Raw genomic sequence first — 22,657 nt, 5'->3', positions numbered from 1 at the left:
ATAGGGCATAATGGATTGTGTTGATTTAAGAAGTGACTCTTTGCTTCCAATTAGAGCAAGCAGTGAGATTCGGACCGGAGAGTCAGTGAGTTTTTTATATCTTCTTCTTGCCCCTTGTAACAGTAGGGCAGGGTGGTGGTGGGGAATGAGAAATATATTTAATAAATTATAAGTCATGCACCATTGGGAAATATTGTTGGGTGGCTCACAAAACTTAAATGGAAACATGCGTGTGAAATTGATGGCTTCTTTCTTGTAGAGTTGTAATTTCAGGAGTGTTCCTATCTTGGATGGCAAACCTCAGATAAAGAATGTTTCCAAGCAAATACAACTCAGGCAAACAAAGTCACTAATCTAAAGGAGGATTAGAGAGAGGAAGTAAACATATGTTAGACTTTAACTAGAGATAATTAATTGTGTTAATTACTATTATGCTAAACAGTAATGAAAGTTAAGCAGTAACCAAAGTTAACCAATGTTGGAGGATTATTAAAAATGTGTATAAATGCAAGACTAGACTCCAATAAAGTTCATCATGATTCAGTTGATCATGATCAAGCAACTCGACTGCCTCGTCATTACAACACTTTCTGTGCTGTCAAGTTAGTGGAAATGCTTAATAGCCCCACACAGAGAGGTTTCCTCCAGGATGGTCTGTCCCCAGTGGTGGTATTCTACCGGTTCAGCCCGGTTCAAGCGAACCAGTATTAAAAAAAACAAAAAACGCTACCGGTTCAGCCGAACTGGTATTTCCAACAATCAGCTGTGATTTAGATTAGCTAAAAAGCAGGAAATCATCGGATTTCTTGCTTTCTAGCTAATCTAAATCACATGGCACAGCTGATTTCCCCCTACTCACTGTTGTTCTTACTTCGCCAGGAGGCTTCCCTGAGGCCCAGGAGGCAAAAAAACAGGGCACAGAGGCATGCTGTGAAACGGGAAAAAATGCCACATAACTACACCCACCTAGTCACATGACCACCTGGCCACACCCACCTAGTCACACCCACAGAACCAGTATTAAAAAAAAATTGAATCCCACCAATTTGGATGCAACCATCTCATGTTCTTCTTGGTGGACATCAGGTCTCTTGTGGGTCAGCCTATTCTCCAAAGCCCCTGAAGGCAGGATAAGAAACAAGGAATGGAAACTAATCAAGGAGAGAAGCAACCTGGAATTAAGGAGAAATTAGATCAATCAATCAGTGGAAGCAGAAGTGGGATTCAGCAGGTTCTGACCAATTCTGGAGAACTGGTAATGGAAATTTTGAGTAGTTCGGAGAACCGGCCAATCCCACCTCTGACTGGCCCTCCAACCCCCATCTCTTCTCTGCCTCCCGTTGAGTCCCAGCTGATCAGCTGGGTCTTCTTTTGTTGCTTTGCACAGGAGAACGGAGCCGGAAAGCAGGTTAGTGGGGGTGGGGAGGTAATGGGGGTTTTGCAGTATCCTTCCCCTGCCACACCCACCAAGCCACGCTCACCCCAAGCCACACCCATCAAGACAAGCCACGCCCACAGAACCGGTAGTAAAAAAAATTGAATCCCACCACTGAGTAGAATGGCTCACCTTCAGAAGTTGTGAAGCTGTGAATGCTCCCTGGAGGTTTTTGAGAAGAGACTGTCTGAAATAGCCTAGGGTCTCCTGCTTGAACAGGGGGTTGGACTACATGACCTCCAAGGTCCCTTCCAACTCTGTTATTCTCTTAAATAGCTTGCCTGGTCTCAGCCCTGGCATGGCTTCATTTGTTATTGCTTTTGTTCAGTAACAAATATAACAGGAAGATGAATGACAATAAAATAAATCAAGGTTGGGTGGAAGAGGCAAAATCATTTTTAAAAAAATATAAATAATCCTTTGTAACCAGGGCTACACAAAAATGTTGTGCTGCCTACAGCAGATGTGATGGGGGTGGTTGACATCCCCACCTACAGTTGGAGGGGCGCTCAACTACTCTGTTCATATCTGAGACTCAAAGCAAGTCATGTTTGAGGTTATTAAGCTGGTAAGTTATTTCAATGGGGATAGAGTTGCCATAATGTTTGCATTAATGTAATCATGAATCTCATTGAACATGGGATCCTTTGGGAGTAGACACATAAAGTATTTAGTTTTGGGGTGAAAAAATTCCAGATAACCTGAAACAGAACCATCAAATCCGATATTATGGAGTCCAACTCTTGTCCTACTACAGGAATACAGATGAAATTTAGGAAGGAGAAGGCTATCTGATCTTCACATCAAGAGGTCTACTGAAAAAGAAATGCTTATGGCTAGATCCACTGTCAAATTGTTCTTAAACGGTAAAGACTTCTTTTGAAATAACACATCAGTCTCAAAGTTCCATCGTATCCTTCACAATTGTACAGTTTCTGACCTGACGGTTGTATTCTTGTTTTGTCACCATTTCTTGTGTGAATCCTCCTTTGGCTTCACACTTTCCCTTCGCTTTTTGGTCCTTACCCCTGGCTTGGTTTTCTGCCGTCCATATGTTTCTCCATACCAGAATTGTTCACAGCTGGGCTTGTAACATCGTCTTCATTAGAAACTCCCACAAGAAACATTTATGAATTGGGTTCCCTCGGCCGATTTAACCTTGGCAATCTTTTTATCCATACGTGGATTTGGGTTGGCTTGTCACCATTTTCCCACTGTGTTTGTGTGCCAATGCAGCCAGTCTTTCACTCCCGTTTAAATATGGAAACATGACCATTTGTAATCCCCATTAGGAAAAAAGTATTCTAATTTTAGCACAGATAAAGGGTGTCATCCTTTTTCCTTCCAAGATTCTTTTTTTCTTGCAATTTGCAGTGCTCTGTGCCTTTAAAAAAGGAATTGGAATTCTCTGTGTCCATTTGATGATTCAGTTCCTAGCTTCAATTGAAAAAAGACAAAAATGTGTTTTATATTTTATCTCACCCTATTTTTGTAATGATAGTCAACCTGCAAGCTTGTTTGCTTCCTTTCCATGGCCCTAAGGGTTCAGCTGTGCATTTTATGCCGGCAAAATAGCAATAGGAGACCCATAAGAAAACCTGGAGTTGCTCTTGCTTTGTCTCAAAACTTCAGCTTCTTTCAGGGCGATTCAAGAAAGTGCTTAGCAAAGCCCTTTATTAAATGCGCTTTGCTTCTTGGATTGGAGGAACTTTTGCCCTTTTTACCTATGGAGGTTCTCCGTCACCCAGGTCCCAGTTGTCCCAAAGGTGCTTTTTCAAGAGGCAACTGGGCTTCCTTGTTTTTCCTTGAAGGTGTCTCACCTCTCATCCAAGAAGCTTCTTTAGCTCTGGGGAATGACTGCCTGCAAAGAACATAAATCCTTCTTGCATGAGAAGCAAATTGTCTTCAAAGAAAAAAAAAAAACAGAAAGTCCAGTTGTCTCTTGAAAAAAAGCACCCTGAAGACACAGAGGAACCTCCAAGTGGCCTCAAGGACTCTCTAAAAGGATGCAAATGACCAGCTCTGTCTGCAAGGAGTGCAAATCCTTCCATTCCCCACCAACTAGTCAGAGCTGAAGAAGCTCCTTGGAGGAGAAGCGAAACGTCTTCAAAGAAAAAACAGAAAGTCCAGTTGGAAACTCTTGGAGAAAGCAACTTTGGGTTTTGCCCTTTTTTCCCATTTTCTTTCCCCCTTTTTAGGACAGATATCTAAGTTGACAATACAAGCCACGTCGTTTCTTTCCTTGGATGCAACTGGTGCTTTAATTCTTCTGCCCTTTCATTTCTGGAATGTTTAGAGACAGGGATTTCATGGAGACAATGCCCTCTGCCAAGAGACAGGAGGGGTGTCCCTTGTGTTCCAGTGAGAAGAGGAAACTTCTGGTGTTGATCCAAAGCCTGCAAATTAAAACCATTAACGACAAAGATGCAAATGCATCCGATGATTAATCTGATCTCTGACAAGCTCCGAAGGGCTGTTCTTTTCAGCGGGAGCTGAGCCGTAAAGCAGGAGCTGCGAGCGCCTGACCTGTCATTGAAGGCTGGCGCTTCGGTCTGCTCGCTCATGCCTCTTCCTTTAAGCAGCCTTGCTCTTTTCCAAACAAATACTGCAGTCTGGAAATCCGGGACGAATGCCCTCCTAGCAGCGGAGAAATAAGAAGGCTGGTGGTGTCGGATGCCTTTTTTTTCTGGTGACGAGGTCACAATTAGCATCCCAAAGCATCAGGATGCAGGAGACCAGGGGTATCAGCTAGCACCTGCCTGGTCACCTAATTTCCTTTCTGGCTGTGCTGGCAACTTTTTTTGCATGGGAGGCAAAAAAAACAACAACAACCCCACCCCCGGTTAGAGTGACTTAAACTTTCCTTTAGACTGTGTGGTGGCTTGGCAGCTGATTGGCATGAAACGCCATCTGGGACAATGTTGACTTTGGAATGGGAATCGGAGGGTCTGCAAACAGTGGGCATTGTTGTGATAATCTTTGCATCTCTGAAGCTGCTGCACTTGCTTGGACTGATAGACTTCTCCGAAGGTAAAGTGGTGGCTTTGAATTGTTCTCTTTGTAGGTAGTGCCAGCTGCTTCTGCTGCTGTTGCTTCTTGCTCTCCGTCAGTCCCTTTGGCGTTGGAGGATCAGGCATGCTGCTCATAAACTTGTGCCAAGAAGCTTCTGCAATTTCTGGCTGTAAATCATGTTTTGTTTGTGTTTCTATTTCTACGGTTCAGTCCCTGCAGCTTCCCGATGCTGCTACGTTTTTCAGGGATGGAGGCAGAAATGCAGCTCTAAAACCACATCGTGGGAGTAAGAAAGTTAGCGTCCAAACAGGTTTTTTCCTTGCATACAGATTCGTGGCTACGTCAAATTGGAACTTTTCTGATTCCGTTATTAATACGGGGTTGCTTTTACACACGAACAGATTTCTGGAAAACTAGTTGGGGTGTGTTCTGTTTATTTGTCATCTCAGAACCGGAGAAGGTTGACTGGCTAAGGTGTCTGTCAATACTCCAAGCCACCCTGAGTATTGGTTGTAATGTGTGTCCTTGGGAACAAATGATAAAATGTTTTTAATATATTCGTATTGCCTTGCATCCTGTTCCGTTTATTTCTCTGTAAAGGAGCACCAGGTGTATAAACAAAACTTCCTGTAGGGTTCAGTAGATGAACTTATGAGCATCATATTTTCTTGGGGTTTCTTCGTTAAATCTGCTTCTAAAAATTAAAACTGTAACCCTCTCATTTCATTCTCTAGATTGCAAGCAAACTGAAATTATTCAGATTGCTCACATAGTGTTTCTCCCCAGCCAATTTCCTTAGAAATGGCACACCCTCAGAGTCTCCCACAATTATTCTTCTTCTTTTCCTCTCTCTTTTTATCTTGTTCACCTGTATAATGTCTTCAGAAAGTGAAATCAGCAACTATTAGCTTCTTAAGAATTGCTAAATAATTCTGCCTTGACATTAAAAGAAATGATAGTAGAAAGAGACTCTCCTTAAATCTAGTCTTCGTAGAAAACTTCAGGAATATTTCAATAGCGATTACTTTATCAGCAGTGAAGAGCAATAAATAATGTATAAGAGGGAAGCGTGAATTGAGTTCAACTCTGGATATGGGGATGATGCCACAGCCATGTTGGTTTCCTGGCAAAAATTCAGAAGTAGCTTGCCATAACTGTATTTTTCCAACTTCTGGATTTAGCCTATAGTTTTGAGATTTTCTAGTGATTTCCCATCCAAAAATTAACCAAATCGAATCCCACTTCCTTTTTTTATATATAAAATCATGCAAGGCCAGCTGGGTGCTATCACTTGTTGCAAGTGGATAAATCTTCATCTCATCACTAAGAATACCTTTGTTTGTGAATTTAGGCTTAAATAATATTAACTATAAGACTATAATAAGTATACAGCCGATGCAAAATAGCAAAACCGCACTGACTTAAAAGGGGAAATTGACTGCATGACGCCACTAAAAAGGATCCAGGATCTGAGATACATCAATAGTCCTTGTGTTTTTGATTAAATCCTTTTGATTCAGTAAAAGAAATAGGCTAGGCTATACTTCAGAACACTGTAAAGGTTGGAACTTTGTTGCAGTCCTAAAATAATAATGTAAGTTAGGGTTAGGGCTGGAAAACAGCCGCTCCGGTCAACACGGTAAGAGTATGCTGGGTTTAAGGTGCAACATGTAGTTTACATATGGATGTTTTTGTAGCAGATAGACAGATTTTATAGCAGGTTGAAAGATAATCCCTCTCATGCAAAAATTAGGGAAGGTACAGGGTAGCATAAAATTTGTGTGTGTGCGTGTGTGTGTGCAGGCGGAGTGCTAAAATTGAGTTTAGTTTGGCATTGAAACCAGGGAAAGACTTAGAAGTTGAGCTAAAGAGATGATGATCATGGCATTGAGGTCTGGGTTTGAGTCCCGTTTCTCACGGTTTGCAAGAGCTGGAAGATGCCTTCTTCAAAGCCTGGGCCTCTGTTTTCAGCTAAATGGCACGCCAGTCAAAATCGGGTGTTTTCCCATCTTAAAGCTGGAGGCACAAAATTGTTGTCTGGTTCTGCTGGTTTTCTGCAGTCCTAAGATAATGCTTAGCAAGCATTTGTGCATTTGAACTGAAAAGCTCACCTGAGAGCTCCTACAGTTTCTGCCTCTCTGATCCAAACGGCTACGTGAATTGAAAAAAAAATTGTGCAGAATAGGACAATTACAAGGAGGTGAACTAATCCTATATTTCTTTTCTAGAAGAGAAGTGGGGGAGGGAGAGATGGAGAGAGAGAGAGGGGGGAGAGGGGAGGGAAGAGAGAAAGGGAGGGGGAGGGAGGGAGAGAGATGGAGGAAGGGTGGGAGGAAGAGAGGGAGGGAGGGAGAGGGAGAGAGAGAGAGATGGAGGGAGAGAGAGGAGGGAGAGGGAGAGAGATGGAGAGAGAGAGATGGAGGGAGAGGGGGAGAGAGATGGAGATGGGGAGGGAGAGAGGGAGGGTGGGAGAGGGAGGGCGGGAGGATGGGAGAGAGAGAGATGCAGAGAGAGGAAGGGAGGGAGGGAGAGATGGAGAGATGGAGATGCACATTGTGTGCAATGTACAACTGGGGGATTTTCCCAGTATTATCCATGAGCATTGCATAATGGTGTCCCCAGCTTAAAATAGAAGACAGCACAGTAGGTCATGATTAGAACCCAGAACAAGAATATATTGGGGTGCGGGGAAGGAAGCAGGCCAGATCCCATTGGTTCTATCACTGTACAATCTCTCCCCACCTCAAAGGATGCATTTCCAAAGCCAGCTCTTGGGCATTCTTCAGTTAAGCATCACCCTGGCAGGCCCTGCACCTGTAGAAATTCCAGGGAATTCCAAAAGTCCCTATGGGTAAAGCCTCTTCCTTATAAGGGCATGCATATTAGCTTCCTTGTACACCATCCTATGAGGACTACGGTGTGATAAGAGGTGTGACTTATCCAGGAGAGAAGCAACCTAGAACTAAGGAGAAATGATAGCAGTCTTCCAAAGAAGAGGGGGTCAACCTATTCTTCAAAGACCTTGAAGGCAGGACAAGAAGCAACAGATGGAAACTAATCAAGGAGAGAAGCAACCTGGAATTAAGGAGAAACTTCCTCGCACTGAGAACAATCAACCGGTGGAACAGAAGTTGCCTCCAGAAGTTGTGGGTGCTCCATCACTGGAGGTTTTTAAGAAGAGATTAAACAGCCACTTGTCTGAAATGATTATAGGATCTCCTGCTTGACAAGGGGGCTGGACTAGAAAACCTCAAGGTCCCTTCCAGCCTATTCTGATTGATTGAACAGGAAGGGCGCCCATTACATGGGCTGGATGCTCTTTCCGAAAGGCGATTTAGGAAGAGGTCAAGGGATCAAAGCATGCCGGGGCCTCTTGGGATGCAAGGCAAGACAGGGGGGGTAGGGGCCGTTGTAGCGTCCCTGCAGTGGGTCATAAAAGCAGGCAAATTGCCAAGGGCCCGCTGTAACGTTGAGTACAGCCCATAAGCCCCCTTCGTTCCAGCACCCTCCCAGTTCTGAACTTGGTTCCCGAACAAATGGTCATAAGTCTAAGACTTCCGGTATAAGAGCTCTGTTCCTCCTTTTAAACTCTTGGTTGTAAAAACTAAAGGTGTTTAAGTGGAGAAGAAGCATGTTTGTTGGAAAAAAGCAGCATAATAAATAAAACTAGCTTTCGTGAAAGACTAATTCATACCAACATGCCTGTACTTTAGAGAAAATCTGTTATTTGCAGCAGGCGGTTCTGTGCATTCTTTAATCTTCCTCCTCCTCCTCTTCTTTTGCTTCTGCTTCTTCTAGCTCTTCTTCTAGTTCATATAGTTCTTCTTCTTCTTCCTCCTCCTCCTCCTCCTCCTCCTCTTCTTTTGCTTCTGCTTCTTCTAGCTCTTCTTCTAGTTCATATAGTTCCTCCTCCTCCTCCTCCTCCTCCTCCTCCTCCTCCTCCTCCTCCTCCTCCTCCTCTTCTTTTGCTTCTGCTTCTTCTAGCTCTTCTTCTAGTTCATATAGTTCTTCCTCCTCCTCCTCCTCCTCCTCCTCCTCCTCCTCCTCCTCCTCCTCCTCTTCTTTTGCTTCTGCTTCTTCTAGCTCTTCTTCTAGTTCATATAGTTCTTCCTCCTCCTCCTCCTCCTCCTCCTCCTCCTCTTCCTCCCCCTCCTCCTCTTCTCTTTTGCTTCTGCTTCTTCTAGCTCTTCTTCTAGTTCATATAGTTCTTCTTCTTCCTCCTCCTCCTCCTCCTTCTCTTCTTTTGCTTCTGCTTCTTCTAGCTCTTCTTCTAGTTCATATAGTTCTTCTTCTTCCTCCTCCTCCTCCTCCTCCTCCTCCTCCTCCTCCTCCTCCTCCTCCTCCTCCTCTTCTTTTTTGCTTCTGCTTCTTCTAGCTCTTCTTCTAGTTCATATAGTTCTTCTTCCTCCTCCTCCTCCTCTTCTTCTTTTGCTTCTGCTTCTTCTGCGTCTTCTAGTTTCTCTAATTAGTTCCTCTAATTCTAGTTTTTCTCCTAGTTCTGCTTCTGCTTCTTCTAGATCTTCTTCTAGTTCATCTAGATCTTCTCCCCCTCCTCCTCTTCTTCTTCTCTTCTTTTTGCTTCTGCTTCTTATGTTTCTGCTTCTTCTAGCTCTTCTTCTAGTTTAGTTTTTCTTCCTCCTCCTCCTCCTCCTCCTCCTCCTCCTCCTCCTCCTCCTCCTCCTCCTCCTCCTCCTCCTCCTCTTCTTTTGCTTCTACTTCTTCTGCTTCTTCTAGTTCCTCTAGTTCTAGTTTTTCTTCTAGTTCTGCTTCTTCTAGCTCTTCTTCTAGTTCATCTAGATCTTCTCCCTCCTCCTCCTCCTCCCCCCTCCTCCTCTTCTTCTTCTTCCTCTTTGCTTCTGCTTCTTATGTTTCTGCTTCTTCTAGCTCTTCTGCTAGTTCATATAGTTCTTCTTCTTCCTCCTCCTCCTCCTCTTCTTTTGCTTCTGCTTCTTCTGCTTCTTCTAGTTCTTCTAGTTCTTGTTTTTCTTCTAGTTCTGCTTCTGCTTCTTCTAGCTCTTCTTCTAGTTCATCTAGATCTTCTCCCTCCTCCTCCTCCTCCTCCTCCTCCTCCTCCTCTTCTTTTGCTTCTACTTCTTCTGCTTCTTCTAGTTCCTCTAGTTCTAGTTTTTCTTCTAGTTCTTTCTGCTTCTTCTAGCTCTTCTTCTAGTTCATCTAGATCTTCTCCTAGTCCTCCTCCTCCTCCTCCTCCTCCTCCTCCTCCTCCTCTTCTTTTGCTTCTACTTCTTCTGCTTCTTCTAGTTCCTCTAGTTCTAGTTTTTCTTCTAGTTCTGCTTCTTCTAGCTCTTCTTCTAGTTCATCTAGATCTTCTCCCTCCTCCTCCTCCTCCTCTCTCCCTCTCCCCACCTCTCTCTCCAGGAGGGGAGGGAGGGAGGGAGAGGGAGAGGGAGAGGGAGAGAGAGAGAGAGAGAGAGAGAGAGAGAGAGAGAGAGAGAGAGTTAATGAGACTCTTCCAGGATTCTGTGCTTATCTTATTCTGGGATTACGATTAAACGGGAAAGGTTTCCGTTCAGCTAAACTCCGGTTATCAGACAAATGGCTGCGATATAGTTGATTCTTCCCAGCGGCATCAGAAGGAGGGAAAAAGTAATTAAGGCATTGGCAGAATTGAAGGATGATCACTGGAGGGGGTTTGTTTCTTTGATTTCTGTTCTGTTTTCAGCAGCCAAGGCAACCAACAAATAAACAAACAAATAAAAATTGTGCTTTAATGGACCATTTAAGCCCATTGTTATGGTTTAAGGAGAATGGAAGTGAAATCTGTGTCTTTACCAAAATGTTTTTTATCTCCCCAAATGTGTTTAAGGTGGCTGTCTAAAGATAATTAAGACAATAAATTCAGCCCCAAGAATTCTTCCCTGTCAGGAAAAGTCTAGCTGATCATGCATTTTGAAGAATCGATAAATGAAAACAGGATGCAGCCTCATTTGCTTTATCTTACTTAGAATATGTGGTAAAAATACACATAAAAATGCTTTTTACAAGAATCGAGTTGCAATTAAATAATGAATGCATAACACAATCCTAGGTACTGTCCTCTCTGGCTTAGGAAAGAGAGTTGCTATTTCTAGCTTAATTTCAGATTTAATATGGTTAAATGGGATCTCTTATCAACCTTTACATGATTATTCATTAACTAGCTGGATACCCATGCCTCACTACAAAACTATGTGGTTCGGCTTAGTTTTGGGGGAGGAAAATAAGAAGGGGGAGGGAATTCTGCTTCTGCCTACCAGCATCCATGGGTATTCATCTGGTTAGCATCCTGTCAGTGTGTGAGAGAGTTGAGGGCTGTTTGGAAACTGAAGTAGTATTTGCTGTGTGAGGAAGAAGGAGACAGCAAGGAGCCTGGGCGTGGCTTAGCTCAACTGTTCTGTCCTAAAGCTGCTTGGTGCTCTGAAACTAAAACTGAAACTGTCGTGTCCGTCGCGGGAAGGAAGCTCGGAGTCAGTGACTTAGTTTCAGCTCTTTATTGGCTCCGGATACAGCTTAAGCTTGAAGGGAAAAACTGCGGCTTTTTATTTCCGAGCCGCGGCGGCCGCGGCCAATGACACCGCTTCGAATCTCCCGCGATTAGTTTCCACCAATCGCGGGGGATTCGCAACGGGCCAATCAGTGCGGCTCGCTCGACCAATCCGGTCGCCGCGCGCTTTAGCCAATCGCGACGCGGGGCTACGAGTATGTAAATTGACTTGTACAGAACACCCCTCCCCTCTTGGTTCGGTCCTACGTAACGTAGTCCCGTAGGTAGGCGGGGCTTCGTGACTTGTCTACTTGACTTGCGCAGCTTAGTTGTTGTTTGGCTCCCGGCCGGTTCGGTCGGGACTTCTGTTTCTCTTGGCCCTGTCGATGGAACCCCTGGAAGGTGTCGCTGGCCTCTTGTTGCAGCTCCCTCCCGGTCTACCCGGGTTGGTCGAGCTGCGACTTTCGCCGCTCCTGCCTGGTCTTTCCGGGCTGGTTGAGCTGGCCTGGCTGTTCCTTCCTGGTGAGACTTCGGGCTGGCTGTTGACTGGTGAGTATTGCTGGTTATTTCCTATTTGATCCCCTGTATCTTCCCTCCCCTCTTGGTTTGTGTTATCGGGGTCGTCTGTGTTTGGTTGCGTGTCGGTTGTCTTTTTTGTTCTTGATCTTATTTGATCGATGTGGCGTTTCCATGTTTGTCCGACGGTTGTCTGTAGCCGGTAGGAGTGGGGTCCTGTCAGTTGGGTTATAGTTGCCGGTACCCATAGTGGGTCTCCGGTAAGGTTTTTTGCATAGACTGCGTCGCCTGGTGCAAAAACCGGTGCTTGCTAGATGAGTCCGGGGGTTTTTCCGGGTTGTATGTGGGGTGTAGTCTGTCGAGTGGTGACCTTAGTTTTCTCCCCATTAGTAATTCTGCCGGGCTTTTGTTTGTCGTTGTGTTTGGGGTGATATGTTGTATTAGGAGCATTTTATTTATTTTTTCTTGTATGTCCCCGTGTTCGATCTTTTGGAGGGTTCTTTTGTAAATTGAACCATCCGTTCTGCCCTACCATTGGCCGCCGGATGCGCCGTCGCTGTCAGTGCGTGTCGTATGCCTCGTTCCGCTAGGAATCTTTCGAATTCCAGCGAGGTGAACTGGGGTCCGTTGTCTGACACGATAACATCCGGGAGACCGTGGGTTGCGAAAAGTTTGTTTAAGACCTTGGTTACCGCATCTGTTGTGGTGGTCTTCATGTTGCTTACCTCCAGCCAGTTGGAGTAAGCATCCACCGTGATGAGGAATGTGTTCCCTTTGTGGGCCCGGCAAAATCTATATGGAGTCTCGACCATGGTCCCCTGGGCGTTTCCCATTCTAATATTGGTGCTGCGGGGGGATTTGGTCTGGTTTCTTGGCAGCGCGAGCACTTGGCTACCCAGGCCTCGATCTCCTTGTCCATACCTGGCCACCAAGCATAGCTTCTGGCCAAAGCTTTAGTCCTCACAATCCCCGGGTGCCCTTCGTGTAATAATTTTAATACCTTCCCTTGCAGTTTTTCCGGTATGACCACCCTGTCCCCCCATAGCAAACAACCTTTCTGTAGTGACAGTTCTGTTTGCCGGTTTCGGAATGTCCTGAATGCTTCATCGTTGTCTTTCTCTGGCCATCCCTTTTCTACCCAATGTAATACCCGCGCCAGACGCTTGTCTTTATTAGTCTCTCGGGCAATGTCTGACGCGGTTATGGGTAGGTCGGGCAATGTCTCTATGCTGAGGGTGGTCGTCGTGGGAGCTGGATCGTCGTCTAGGTCGGGAAGCGGCGAGCGGCTCAACGCGTCTGCATGGGAGATCGTCTTACCGGGTCTGTGTGTGAGCCGGTAGTCGTAGGCGGCGAGGAACTCAGACCACCTTGTCATCCTGGGGGATAGGATGTTCGGGTGGCCTTGTTCCCCGCCAGGATGCCCAGCAGTGGCTTGTGGTCCGTGATGAGGGTGAATCGGCGGCCGTAGAGGTACTCGTGGAACTTCTTTACTGCTGCGACGATAGCCAGTGCCTCCTTATCTAATTGGCTGTAGTTTCTTTCGGGTTTGCTGAGTGTTCTTGAAAAGAAAGCGATGGGTGCTTCTTTTCCGTCTGGGAGTGTATGGCTGAGGACGGCGCCGACGCCAAATGGTGAGGCGTCGCATGTGACGGCGATGGGTAGGGTCTCATTATACTGAATGAGAACGGCATCCGAGGTGAGCAGGTCTTTGGTATTCTTGAATGCGGTGTCCTCCCGTTTCCCCAGGTCCATTTGGCCGTCCTGTCCAGGAGCCTATGCAAAGGCTCCGCCGCGGTCGCTTTTGGGGCAAGAACACATTGTAAAAATTTAGCAGTCCCAGAAATGCCTGCAGCTCTGTTTTGTTCTTGGGTGTGGGGCTTCCTTTATGGCTTTGACCTTGCTTCCGGTTGGGTGGATGCCATGTCGGTCTAGGAGGTACCCCAGGAACTCGACTTGCTCTGTGCATAGCTGGCATTTCTCTTTCTTCACCTTTAACCCGCCCCTTTGAATTTTTCTAGTACCTCCCTTAGGCGACCCTCTAGTTCCTCCTGGTTGGCTGCCGACACCAATACATCGTCAAAATAGGGAACCACCCCTTGATTCCTCGCAGCAGTCTCTCCATGAGGCTCTGGAAAATTCCTGGGGCTACGCTGACTCCAAACTGGAGTCGGTTACAACGAAACGCTCCCGGTGGGTGACTATTGTTTGCGCCTCGGCGGTTTCTTCATCGACCGGCAGTTGCTGATAGGCTTGCGCCAGGTCGAGCTTCGCAAAGACCTTGCCCCCCAGCGAGTGTAATAGGTGTTGCACTACTGGGACGGGGTAGGCGCTTTGTTGCAGGGCGCAATTGAGGGTGGCCTTATAGTCCCCGCAGATCCTTACTGACCCATCTGGCTTGACTGGGGTGACTATAGGGGTCTCCCACCGGGCGTGGTCGATTGGCTGCAAAACCCCTGTTTGACGAGCTTGTCAATCTGCTCGCTCATTTTCTTCCGGAGTGCAAAAGGCACCCGCCTGGGTTTTAGGCGTATGGGGGCGACATTTGGGTCTAGGCTGAAAGAGATAGGGGGCCCTTTGTACTTGCCTAGGGTGCCGTCGAATACTTCTTGGAAATCCTCGCCAGCTGCTGCTCCCAGTCGGCCTCTGTGGTGTGGTTTATTCCCGTGACCTCGATCCCGAGTGGCGCGAACCATTGGAGTCCTAAGAGGCTGGGTCGGTTCCGGTCCACGATAGTCAGGGGAAGTTTCAGTGCGGTTTTTGAAAGTCACCTCGAACTGTCCGGTCCCAATGACGGGGATGCGGTTCCCCTGATAGTCCTTGATGATCAGCTTCTGGTTCTCCAGTCCTCTTTTCTGGATGTTTGGCACCAGTCGCTTGAGTTCTTTCCAGGCGACCATGGAGAGGTAGGATCCGGAGTCTACCTCCATCCGGCATGGCTCGCCGATGCTCACCTCCACGTAGACCTTCCGGGCATCCGTGGTTTCGGCATGGCCGATGGTGACCGTCTGGTGGGTTTCTTCTCTCTGGCGGCCTTCCCCGCTCCGTCGTCCTCGGTTGTCTCGGTTCCAGCGATAGTCGGCTTGGCGATCTCTGGTCCTCGGGGGTGTCGCCTCGTCCCCGGTTGCTTGGTTCTCGCCGGCGGGGCTGTGTGTCTTTCTGAGTCGGCAGACTCGGGCGATGTGGCCCTTCTTGTTGCAATGCCGGCAGATCGCGCCGATAAACGGCACTCTGATCGAAGGTGATTTCCCCGCACCCGGCGCACTGGTTCCCCGACTTACGACCCCGTTGATCTCGCCAGTCCCGTCCTGTTTGTAGTCGGTGGACGCCTTCCTCCTCGTCCGTGGTATCGGAGGCGGAGTCCAGGTCCCCGTGGTGTGTGGTGGTCTCTCGCCGGCTTGTCTCGGGGTTTCAGTGCGGTCCCCGTTGTCTGCCCTCCGAAGTCTGGCTGCTGACTTCCGGGTGGCTTCGCCGCGGAAGCTTCGCCAGGGCGTCCCCGAGGTCGATGTTGCCTTTTGCCATCAGTCGACTTTTTAGTGCCTGATCCCTGAGGCCTAGGACCACGCGGTCTCGGAGGACATCGTCCAGGTCCCTGAACTCGCACATCCCCCTAGGTCTCGCAAGGCGGCTATGAAGTCGCTAATGCTCTGCCCTGCCGCTGGTTCCGCCGATAGAACTCATCCCGCCGGATGAGGATGGGCACAGCGGGGCGTAGTGGTTCCGAAGGAGTGGCTCGAGTTCGGCCCAGTCCATCGCCTTCACATCCTCGGGCTTCGCGAGGGCTTTGGCCATCTTAAACACTGCGGGCCCGCAGTGTGTGAGGAAGACGGCCCTTTTCTTCTGCCCGTTCGCATCCTTCAAATTGCTACTTGAGGAACATCAGGAATCTATCCGTGTACGATTCCCAGTCCTCGGTAGCTGGGTTGAAGGGTGCTGGTGGGGTCATGCTGGCCATCTCGTCGGTCTTTGTCTTCCTCGGGACACATGCTCGGTGGTTATTCTCTGATCCCATCCTCGCCGCCAGTGTCGTGTCCGTCGCGGGAAGGAAGCTCGAGTCAGTGACTTAGTTTCAGCTCTTTATTGGCTCCGGATACAGCTTAAGCTTGAAGGGAAAAACTGCGGCTTTTTATTTCCGAGCCGCGGCGCCGCTGTTAATGACACCGCTGAATCTCCCGCGATTAGTTTCCACCAATCGCGGGGATTCGCAACGGGCCAATCAGTGCGGCTCGCCGACCAATCCGGTCGCCGCCGCTTTAGCCAATCGCGACGCGGGGCTACGAGTATGTAAATTGACTTGTACAGAACAGAAACTGAAATTCCTCTGCTTGTGTTTTGCATTTGGAAGAGATTTCTTTTCAGGTGGGGGAGGGGGAGTAGGACTGCTTAGCATTAGAGCTTGTTAATAATAAGAATAATGATATAGGAAATTCTCTAAATGCTCTGATGGTCATTTTGAAAAATCCTTTCTTAGTGAGCCCCTAGAAGCCAAGAGGAACAAACATGCCAAATTTCAAGTTTGTAGGCTTGATGGTTCTGGAGATTTTGTGATGATGTGTGAGGGGTATTTTGCTTTTATATAGAGAGGTTGTGTAATTAATTCATTCATTAAAATACCTCCTGCACATATGAAGAATCTCTTTGGTCAAAAGACTGAAAGGGGGGGAATATCAGCAACAATTCTGTTTGTGGACGATCTTTAGCTCTCTGTACACCTACAAAAGAAAAAAAAATAGTTCTTGGAAATATTTATTGTGGTTCTTTAGTTTATTTAGTTCAAAGAAGTTACAAAGCAGAGTTTGTAAGCTAATTTATATGTCCGGTTTCACTTATCCAAATTTCACGTCCACAGAGAAAGAGTCACCTGTTTCCTTGAACCTTAAATAAGGTTCCACTTTTGATTTCATCCCCGTGAAAATTAGCCATTAAAAACTGGTGAAGATATATAGGTAGTTCTCAAGTTACAACCAGTTGTTTAGTGAGACCATTTTGTGTCTGTTCTTCTGTAGAGAAAGCAGAGGCCCATAGAGAAGGTGTTTTGTGGTCCTTGTGAAGTGAACTTCTCACTGCTCCCACCTGTGCCTGGGTTGCTTTAAAGCTTCTTAGTATGTGTGTAGCATATTTGAGATTTCCATATAATTTTTTTTTTGAGCAAAGTTGTAACAGGGTTAATGCGACATCTAATCGTTTTCTACCTGATGTCCCGTTTTCTCTTGGGAAAAAAATGTTTTGATAGAAACTTCAACTAAGTTTATTTACTTGAAATCAACATGGCAGGTAAATAATTTTTTAAATATATATATATATATATATATTTTCCAATATACATCCATATTGTGTGTGAACAGAGTTGGTTCTGGGTATCATTCATAGTAATCCAGCTCATCATAACAATATTAGCAATCTGTATCACATTTGTCGAATTTAAGTAACTCTCCTTATATTGTTTAAGCATAGTGTCAGCGTTCCAGCAAACTTCCACTCCAACCAATAACTACAAGACAGGCAACTTCTCAAAAGTTCCTTTTATTTTGGATAGTAAACTGGTACAGCTGGGGAATCCCGAATCTGAAAGTTCCAGGTTTCCTTGCAATAAATAAAAACTACAAAATCCACCCCCTGCACGCATCATCGCATCCCATGCCCCAGTCACCATCCGTCCCAACCTGGGACTTCCCCTCACTTATGCGCAAAACAACCTGACCTTGAATTAGAAAAGGAATGTTATTATAGCTAACTATATACACTCCAAGGAATTCCCCCCTCCCACTTTCCCAGGCTCAAAATGTGGCAGCGTGGGAGTATCTGGTCTCAATATGGCTTCCAAAGATGACACATATATCAACTAAAAAAAACCAGTCACCTTTATCTCTGTCTTCATTTATGCCTTTCTTGTTCAATCTAAACATTCCTTTATGTATATAAACAAAATTAATTGTAAGTATCATTCATATTGATCCAATACATGCTAACAATAATAGTAATCTCTATCACATTTATCAAATTTAAGTAATTCTCATTATATTAGTTAATAAAATTCTTGAAGCCTTTTGGTTTCCATAGAACCTCAAGGCATTGGTTTGAGTAAGTGATACTCAGATAGTAATATATATGAATCAGTGATACCAGCAAGGATGCTTTGCAATAGTGTGCAGACATATAATGAGTTATTTTGGGGTCAGCTACAACTATGGGTAATCCTCGACTTACAACAGGTTGCTTAGTGACTATTTGAAGTAACAAAGGCACTGAAAAAGTGACTTATGACTGTTTTTCACACTTACGACCATTGTAACATCTGCATGATCATGTGATCAGAATTCAGGCGCTTGGGAACTGACTTGTACTTATGACGGTTACAGTGTCCCAGGGTCACCTGATCCCCTTTTTGCGACCTTCTGACAAGCAGAGGTGGTACAATGAGGCCAAACTCACTTAACAACAGTCTCGCTTAACAATGGAAATGTTGGGCTCAATTGTGGTCATAAGTTGAGGACTACCTGTATTTAGATTTTCTTCTCTTGTCCTTTTTCTTACTTCTTGTCTTTTAATTCTCTTCGGTCCGCCTGTCCTGCTTTTTCTTCTTTGTTTTGTTAATGCAGGAGGGTTTACCTCAGGGGTCTGCAACCTTAAACGCTCAAAGAGCCAGTGGTGGTACTCAGCCAGTTCAGCGTGGGTCACCGAACCGGTAGTAACTTCTGGCTGGCCACGCCCCCGACCCAGTGGCCCGCCTGATGCTTGCTCTCCCCGCCCGCCTGACACTAGCCCACCCAATCACACTTAAGGTGTTTCTTTTTTTCCCCCTCCCAACTATCAGCTGTTCCTACTATCAGCTGTGCCAGGATTCCCCTCACTTATTTATTGCTTCGCCCAGGAGGCTTCCCTGAGGCCCAGGAAGGCAAAAAACAACAACAACAACAACAACAACAACAACAACAACAACCTTCCTCCTCTCCATTTTTTGCCTTCCTGGGCCCCAAGGAGGCCTCAAAATTAAGCAGAGGGGCTGTGTCCCCCCAAGCTTTGTTATTTTCTTCCTGAGCCCCAGGGAAGCCTTCTGGGAGCAAAAATGCCCCCCCAGGAGGCTTGCCTGAGGCCCAGAAGGCCCAAAAATTGTGTGTGTGGGGGGGTGTTGTGCTGCAAAAAAAGGGAAAAAAGCCACGCCTACCTAGTCACATGACCATGCCCCCAGCTATGCCCACAGAACCAGCAGTAAAATTTTTGAATCCCACTACTGCAAAGAGGCATTTGGACCCGTTTCCCACAGAAAGGAAAACACCGGGAGCCAATAATTTATCAACCGGTGTGACTGGGTGGTGGGTAGCCAACTCAACGTCACTCACTCCCATCCAGTCACCTCCTGCTGTGGAATACGGAGCGAGTCTCCACCCCCCGCCATCACCCTTAACCTTCTCAGGCCAGGTGAGGAGTGACAGGGAGGGGAGGGGCGGAGCCAGCCAGGGATGGGATCAGGCAACAGGGAGCCACAGCAGAGGGCCAAAAGAGTCTCATGTGGCTCTGGAGCCATGGGTTGCCTACCCCTGGTTTACATTGAAATGGAATGTTCCAGGGCTTTTGTGGGTGCGAGATTCTTAAATCCCTCTTAGGTGTCGAAAGAGAAATGTCACTTGGCTGCAGGTGTCATCTGCTGTCAGAATGTTCTGTCAACCCCAAATCTGTCCGCAGATGTGCTCAATTAACCGGAAGCTAAAACGGTCCTTGCCACTTCCAATCTCCCTGTGGCAACGCACATCAATGGTTATTAGATTATTATTTGCACTGTCTGGTTCTTTAAATCTCGGATGGAGGCAAGTAACATTATTGTTTTTTTTCCACCTTTTTATGGATGAAGCATTCAGGAAACAAAACAGGACAGGACAAAACCAGCTGCAGGTTTTTGTGTTGCATCTCAATCAGACTCTGGACCAAGAGAAAGGTTGGTCTTTCTAAACCAAGTTTAAGAAGAGAAATGTCCTTCCGGAACATAAGTGGGAGTGGGGTGGCTTTGTTATCCCACCCTATGGCAGCCTATAGTGATTTCTTGGTATGGGCTTTAATAGTCGGAGTCGAGGGATTAGACTTATAGACAGCTTCACGGTACTTTCCCGCCCTCTCTTTAAGAGGTTTACAGAGTCAGCCTCTTGCTCCCCAATCATCTGGGTCCTCATTTAACTGACCTCGGAAGGCCGAGTCGACCTTGAGCCAGTCAGAATCAAACACTTGGCAGTGGGCAAAGTTTGCTTGCAACACTGCCTTCTAACCACTGCGTCATCACAGAAGGAAGGGAGGGAGGAAGTACTAGCAATAGCACTTAGACTTATATACTGCTTCACAGGGGTTTATAGCTTTCTCTAAGTGGTTTACAGAGTCAGCCTCTTGCCCCCAACAATCTGGGTCCTCATTTACTGACCTTGGAAGGACGGAAGGCTGAGTCAACCTGGAGCCGGTCAGGATCAAACTCTTGGCAGTGGACAGAGTTTGCCTGCAATGCTGCCTTCTAACCACTGCACCATCACGGAAGGAAGGAAGGAAGGAAGGAAGGAAGGAAGGAAGGAAGGAAGGAAGGAAGGAAGGAAGGAAGGGAGGGAGGGAGGGAGGGAGGTAGACTTAGAATAACTTTATTGTCATTTTGCAAGTACAGTACAACATACATTAAATGAAATTTTGTTGCATACAGATAGATGATAGATGGATGGATGGATGGATGGATGGATGGATGGATGGATAGAAGATAGATAGATAGATAGATAGATAGATAGATAGATAGATAAATCAATCTAGCAATACTCAACTTTGAACCAGTCAGGATTGAACTCCATGCTGTGGGCAGAGTTCACCTACAATATTGCATTCTATCAACCATAACATGAGCCTCCTTGATCAATACTTCAAAATATAACCGTGATGGCAAACCTATGGCACATGAGCCATTGCCCCAGCTCAGCTCCCACATTATTGTACAATGGAGAAGATACACCTCATCCAAATCTAAGTAGTTAGATAAATCGAAGGGTTTTCTGAAAGAAATATGTCAATATATTTTTTTTCCACATGATTGGGGAAATGAGTATTTATTACCCAATTGTTGTATCCCATGTATTTAATTTTTTTTAATTAGTTCATTAGCTCCCTGCAAATGTTCATGAAAGCTAAAAACAGTGTTGCAGTGACTTTGGTCAAAGGAAGATCTTGTCTCCAAAGAAAGATCCAGGGTTATTTGCTGAGTTTGGGAGGAAATAATTTACATTTGCTGGAAAGAAGCCTGTCGAAGCAGCACTTTTATAGTTGGGAATGGCTCCTGAAAGAATAAAACAGGAGAACCTCAAAGTTGCTAGACTTAATGTCTCTATTTAATGTTCTTCCCCAAATTTGTTTTTTAAGAAATAATGCAAACAATTCCATTCTATGAAGAGCTGGAAAATGTCCATACACAGACACACACACAAAATCCATTTGGTTCTAAAAATAGATCCAATTGACTATGAGATAATGATAGAATTGTTCATTTCATGTACCGGTGACTTGGGCAAAACCTGTTAACCCTTCTCCCAATGGTGAAGTGATTCAGAATGAAATGGAGGGGGCTGAGACGGCCCCAAGGTCCATGGTGGAATCAAGATTATCATCTACAATATGAGAGACTCTGCGATGAATTTCTGAGACGCAATCAGTTATCTGTGACCTATGGAGAACTCCATTTCCCTTCTCTCGCGCACACATTTACACGTATGGGCACACATCTATGGCCCAGCATTTGAGATGACCCTCCTCATACTTAGACTTCTGATGGGAAGGTGGGCTTGTTTTGCTACCTCTGACCCCAATCTGTTTCCTTTGTCCTCTCCATATTGTCTTGGGTAGAGAATTTGAAGACGTTTCCTTGAAAAGCCATCATAGTACAGCGTCCAGCTCCATGCAGAATTGGACCTTTTTAGTACAGGTAGTCCTCTACTTAACAACAGTTCATGTAGTAACCATTCAAAGTTACAACAGCACTGAAAAAAGAGACTTATGATTATTATTTTTTTACACTTATGATCATTGCAGCATTCCCACAATCATGTGATTTATATTTGGATGTGTTGTGGTCTGCTGACAGCCTGCGGAGCTGGCAGCAGTCAGTAGGGAGGAACATGGGCCAGTCCTGGAATCTGGGGAGGGCTCGGACGAGGGATCTGCGTCTGACACAGAGATGGGGCTGGGGCCATCTGGGAGTTAGGTGCCAACTCCAGAGCCTCCAGAATCTGGCATCAGTGAGGCAGAGGAACAAAGGGAGCTTGTTTCCAGTGTGCACTTGCACAGAGGTGCCAGAAGGCAAGAACAGTTAAGACAAAGGGGAGTAAGGCTTGGAGGTGATTGGCCCCTCCCATAAGACATAAAGGAGGAGCAAAGGGACAGGAGCCTTTGCAGGAAGCAACTTTGTTCGTTCTGGTCAGGTTAGAGTCTGAAGCTCCATGTTGACTTTGTGCTCCGTTTGGCCTTGTACAGTTAATGGGCAATTTAGTCTCTGGCAGCCTTTTAAGGGAGATAAAGGTGGGTGTTATCAGACTTATCCCAAAGGAATGTGGCAGAACTTCTGTTGGACTATTTACAAACTGTTTGAGTCTTATTACGGGCTGTGAATGTCTTTAATTCATAGCTGTTGAAATAATTTTTTAAAAAAGGATTTTGGGACTAAGGGTGCGATTGCTACTGTCTCAGGAAGCCTTGGTCAGAACAGGATGCTTGACAACTGACTCACATTTATGATGGTTACATGATCACATGTTGCAATCTTCTGACCGATCTTCTGGGGAAGCCAGGTTCACTTAACATCCGTGTTACTAACTTCTCAGATGCGGCGTGATTCACTTAACAAATGTGGCATGAAGAGTCATACAATGGGGCAAAACTCACTTGACAAATTTCTCACTCAGCAACATCCATTTTGGTCTCAGTTGTCGTTATAAGTTGAGGACTTCCTGTACTTGGATGGGGAACCTCAAGGCAATTCATGGTAGGCCTGCAGATTAGCCTGGGAAATCAAAGAAGATTTCAGAAGTAGGAGAGAAGGTGATCTACCTGGATAAGTCTTGTCTTAACCAGAAGAAATCTTGTGCATTGTTCAACCTATTTAAATATTTGTATGTATTTTTGCAGTTTGAAAAACAAATAATGTATTTCTGCACTAGGCTGCAGACAGTGGAGTTATCAATGTTAAGGTGCTAAGACCAGGTGCC

At 45.9% G+C, this 22,657-nt stretch overlaps 1 protein-coding gene across 5 annotated transcripts in view; it reads left to right on the top strand.

Moving 5' to 3' along the window:
* Positions 1-22,657, top strand: part of KCNIP4 (potassium voltage-gated channel interacting protein 4) — a 281,003-nt gene that overhangs the window by 182,562 nt on the left and 75,784 nt on the right. The window contains exon 1 of one of the 5 annotated variants that reach the window (XM_026678823.2): positions 3,967-4,465. The exons of the other annotated variants lie outside the window; for them this stretch is intronic. Coding sequence (XP_026534608.1) covers positions 4,354-4,465 — 112 coding nt within the window. The 5' untranslated portion in view covers positions 3,967-4,353. Of the gene's footprint in view, positions 1-3,966; positions 4,466-22,657 lie in introns of those variants that run through there. 5 annotated transcript variants of the gene reach the window in all.

The sequence above is a fragment of the Notechis scutatus genome, chromosome 4 (genome assembly GCF_049901735.1).
Source record: "Notechis scutatus isolate UNSWTSFEM ecotype Mainland chromosome 4, rNotScu1.2, whole genome shotgun sequence".
Classification (NCBI taxonomy): domain Eukaryota; kingdom Metazoa; phylum Chordata; class Lepidosauria; order Squamata; family Elapidae; genus Notechis; species Notechis scutatus.
The sequence above is the reverse complement of the archived record's forward strand: the minus strand, read 5'-3'. Positions and strand labels throughout refer to the sequence as shown.